The sequence below is a fragment of the Alligator sinensis genome, unplaced genomic scaffold, assembly GCF_000455745.1.
Source record: "Alligator sinensis unplaced genomic scaffold, ASM45574v1 scaffold1059_1, whole genome shotgun sequence".
Lineage (NCBI taxonomy): Eukaryota > Metazoa > Chordata > Crocodylia > Alligatoridae > Alligator > Alligator sinensis.
The window spans coordinates 1,258,961-1,262,559 of NW_005842103.1; the positions used below are offsets into that span (position 1 = coordinate 1,258,961).

The 3,599-nt window shown below is 49.2% G+C and overlaps 1 protein-coding gene across 1 annotated transcript in view; it reads left to right on the forward strand.

The window, feature by feature from the left end:
• LOC102367947 (UAP56-interacting factor-like) overlaps positions 1 to 3,599 on the forward strand; it is a 13,266-nt gene that overhangs the window by 2,676 nt on the left and 6,991 nt on the right. Inside the window, exon 3 of the mRNA XM_025205042.1 lies at positions 139 to 331. Coding sequence (XP_025060827.1) covers positions 139 to 331 — 193 coding nt within the window. The remainder of the gene's footprint in view (positions 1 to 138; positions 332 to 3,599) is intronic.

A 3,599-nucleotide genomic window follows, 5' to 3' on the forward strand; every position in this document is an offset into this window, starting at 1 on the left:
CCTTAATTTCATCTCCAGTCTCTAAGCTGATGGTACGTTATCTGTGCTGTCCGTAATCTTTGGCTGCGTGGCCAGCATAGTTCACAGCTTTGCCTATGAGCGGCAACGGTGAGTCCTCGAAATGGAAAGGGAGGCTAGTGGGAGCAGCCACATCCCCTGATTTCTTTTGGTCTTTGTCTTTTGCATCCAGATGACATTATCAAGCGCCACAAGAAAGACCAGACGGACGCCCAGGCTGTCGGGAACCAGCGAAGGCAGCAGCTCGGGAACAGGAACGCGTATGGGTACGGGAGGCCGCGGCTCCGTGCCTGGGTGCAGCGCAACCTGCAAGGTGCAAAGCGCTTGCTGAGACGCGGCCATGGGGGCAGTGGAGGGGTCCATCTAGAAAGAGCCAGCGAAGCTCGTTCATCTCTTTTAACTGTGTATTTACACACCTAAGTCTCTCTGCTAGATCCTTTTTATTTAATCCCCGTGTGCCTGGAAGGATACTTTTGCTTTCGGCAGCTTCGCCAAAACAAATCCTCCCCGTAACAGCTGAATATTTCAAAGCATGAATTTGCCTTTTCACTTCCTCCTCTTTCTCTTGCATTACTAATTCAAAGTGACGCGATCGCTATTCTGTATTCCCTTTTGGGCTCTGCATATTTTAATTATGCCTCTTTGTAATCCTCCTCTTCCCAGAGCACACTTAAATTACCTCTTTGGTTCCCCTCTTTGACAGCTCCGTTATTGGAGTTAATTTGTCATTTTGGCTGGCCCTCTTTTTTTATGATGTGCTTTTCATAAGAGGGTGAGACCAGGCAGCCATCTGAAATGGATTCTTTTTCCAGTTTTATCCACAAGACAAAACGTCTCTGAAGAGCCTTTCTTGGCTGTGCTGTTTCTTACTCCTCTGAAACAAGTTTAACTGAAGATTGGAGAGGTTTTACACACCTCTACCTTCGATCCTTCCCTGCTTGTGGTGTGTAGTGCCATAATGACACCCATCCTCTTTGTGTTTATCCTGCTCCTCGGCATTGTCATTCAGCGCCACCTCTAGCATCCCCGACATGCTCAGCTTCAGAAGAAATTACCCTTAATTTACCCTAGCAAATTGATTTTCCCACAAAAGAAATTTAGGTTTTTGATATTCCCATACCCTCAAAGTGGCAGCCACTGCTTCGCCCTAGAGAATAATTCAGTCCGGGTTAGAGGAGTCAAACTGGAGATTTTAGTCTATGTATTTCTTTTAAACAAATCCTTCCTTATGCCTTTTGTCAATCGCAGCCATTCGCACATTCAGCTAGCTGCATTTAAGGCTCAGTCCAACAAGGCACCCCGGCTGAAGCCAAAGTTAACAGGCATTTCAGGTGCTCCATGCTGCCAAAAACCCAGGCCTTGGGACTGCCAGGGCTCACATCACATCGCTTGCCCCTGAGAGGCAGCTTCCTCTGGGCTGGGATGTTGTGATCCAAACTACCATGCTGTAACGGCAGGGAAGGAAGGGTTAATACCGCACCCGATTAGAGCAGTAAGGGAATTTGCCCTGGTGAACAGTGATTGCCCACACTGGAATTGGGCACCAATAGCCCCACAGATTTAAGGGCAAGAAGCTGTGCTCCTTTCAAATCATCCCTGAAGTCAGGATGCTCAAACCCTGCTCACACAGGGGCTCAGTCAGGCTAAAGCTGGCAGGGGGAGAAGCAGCTCTACCAGGGTAGCGGCACTCAGCACAACGGTGCTCTGAGCTCACCCCGTCAGCACAAAGCGAGGCTTTCTCAGCTGCGTGCACGGCGGATTTTGTTATAAAAGACTTTTTATAAACATTCTCTGGATGGTTATAGCATCAGGGGCTATTGCTTTTAAACTTGCAATGCCTATGGGCTGTGCTCAGAGACACGTACCCGGCTGGTGCCAGTCAATGAAGCTCCACCAAAGCCAGTGGCCCTGCGGTGCCGGGGATCTGCACCAGCTGACAGTGTGGCCTAGGGCACTGATGAGCAGAACCAGTGTTGTGGCATGGACATGAGGATTTTGACCGTGCCCATACACTACAGGTTGACCCCGGTATAGTTTACATCGGTTTTGTACCCTAGCATGCAGAGTGGACAGACGACTGGCTTATCCTGCAGCAGCTAACTGAGGGCTGCTATTATAGCACTTGCCACTGGGTGCCGGGGATCAAAGTAATAGCTTGAGCAAAGAGTTACCCCAAAACAGGCAGCTGAAACGGAGCACAGCTGCAGATACACAGTGTGTGCACACCGGGAAATAGCAACTGCAGGGTTTTCTCAGGGTCACGGTTCACTGGATTCAAGTGGCTTGTACCAGTGCAGTGCTGCATGCACTGCATCTGCTCCACTTTTATTCCAGTGTAAAGGCAGACAACACTGAGTTAAGTGCAGTGTGTCTGCTTGCCTTGCCTGCTTTGGTATTTATCCTTCCACCACAAGCTGCACAGAGAGAAAAGGCACCTCTGAGCTGCTTCCTCCACCACATTAGCCCATGTCAGGCTGGCATGCTTGGCAGCTGGGTGGAGATGACAGCGCAGCCAGGCACGTGGATCAGAGAAAGCAACTGGAGGGCAGCGGTGTGGCAAATGAAACAGAAAGGAGGAGAGAAAGCCCAGCTTGAGGGCAAAACAGATGGCAGAGAGGCAACAGCTAAGGGCTAGAAAGGAAACCCCAGGGCTGTCTAGAGTAGGCTTCATCCAGGGCAAGAGGGGAACGGTGGGAGGATGGGGGGATGTGCCGGGGGAAAGCTGCCCATGACACCTAGACCCAGCAGTGCGCTCTCCCTTCCCCTGGCTCCCCCTCCCCTGCCTCATTCAGGAACAGCTGCTGGGGTGTGAAGAGCTGCACAAAGAAAGCCATTGCTGAGTTGCCAAGAAGAAGCAGTTTTACTGACCCTAGGGAATGTAGGACCAACGTGGCGTGTTCTTCAATGCCATCTGCTTGCTCCCTATATAGGGACATGTCACTATACCCCTACGCACAGACATATCCTTGGCTTGAAACAGCTGCTGTCCTGCTACATCTGTTCTCTGCTGCTTTACTGCTCCTAAGTGAGCCTGTTTTTTCTTTTCCCACTGTACTACAACATCCTTTCCTCCAGCTTTGCCAGCACTTATTACCAGTTAAGATACAGCAACCTTCATCCTTAGTCACCCTGACACCCACGGGACAAGGGGAAGTTGGTGCTTCCTGAGCATGCTTCATTTCCAGTTGCCTCCAGTTATCCTAACCCATCAGTTCAATGCAATAATCAATGATGCAGGATCAGTCTAGCCTCTAAACTGCTGTGGATTTGCAATACTGAGGTTATCTTCTGCAGCATGCAGCATTTTTCAACCGCACGACGTTATTAAGCTTTGTAATTCATCATGTCTGAAGCTTGTTCTTGAAGCAACGTCTCTGCTAACAATTGATACGCCTCTATGAGTATGAATGGCCACTTCATGGAGGGGGCTACTCTGAAAATGACTGTTTAATTATAGCTACATGAGTTTATTACAGGGAGCAATTCAGACCCTAATGCACCGACATTTCATCTGAAAGATTACGCTTGCTCTCTTCTTCTCACCTTATACTTCAGAAAATGTATCAGACAATGTTAGGGAA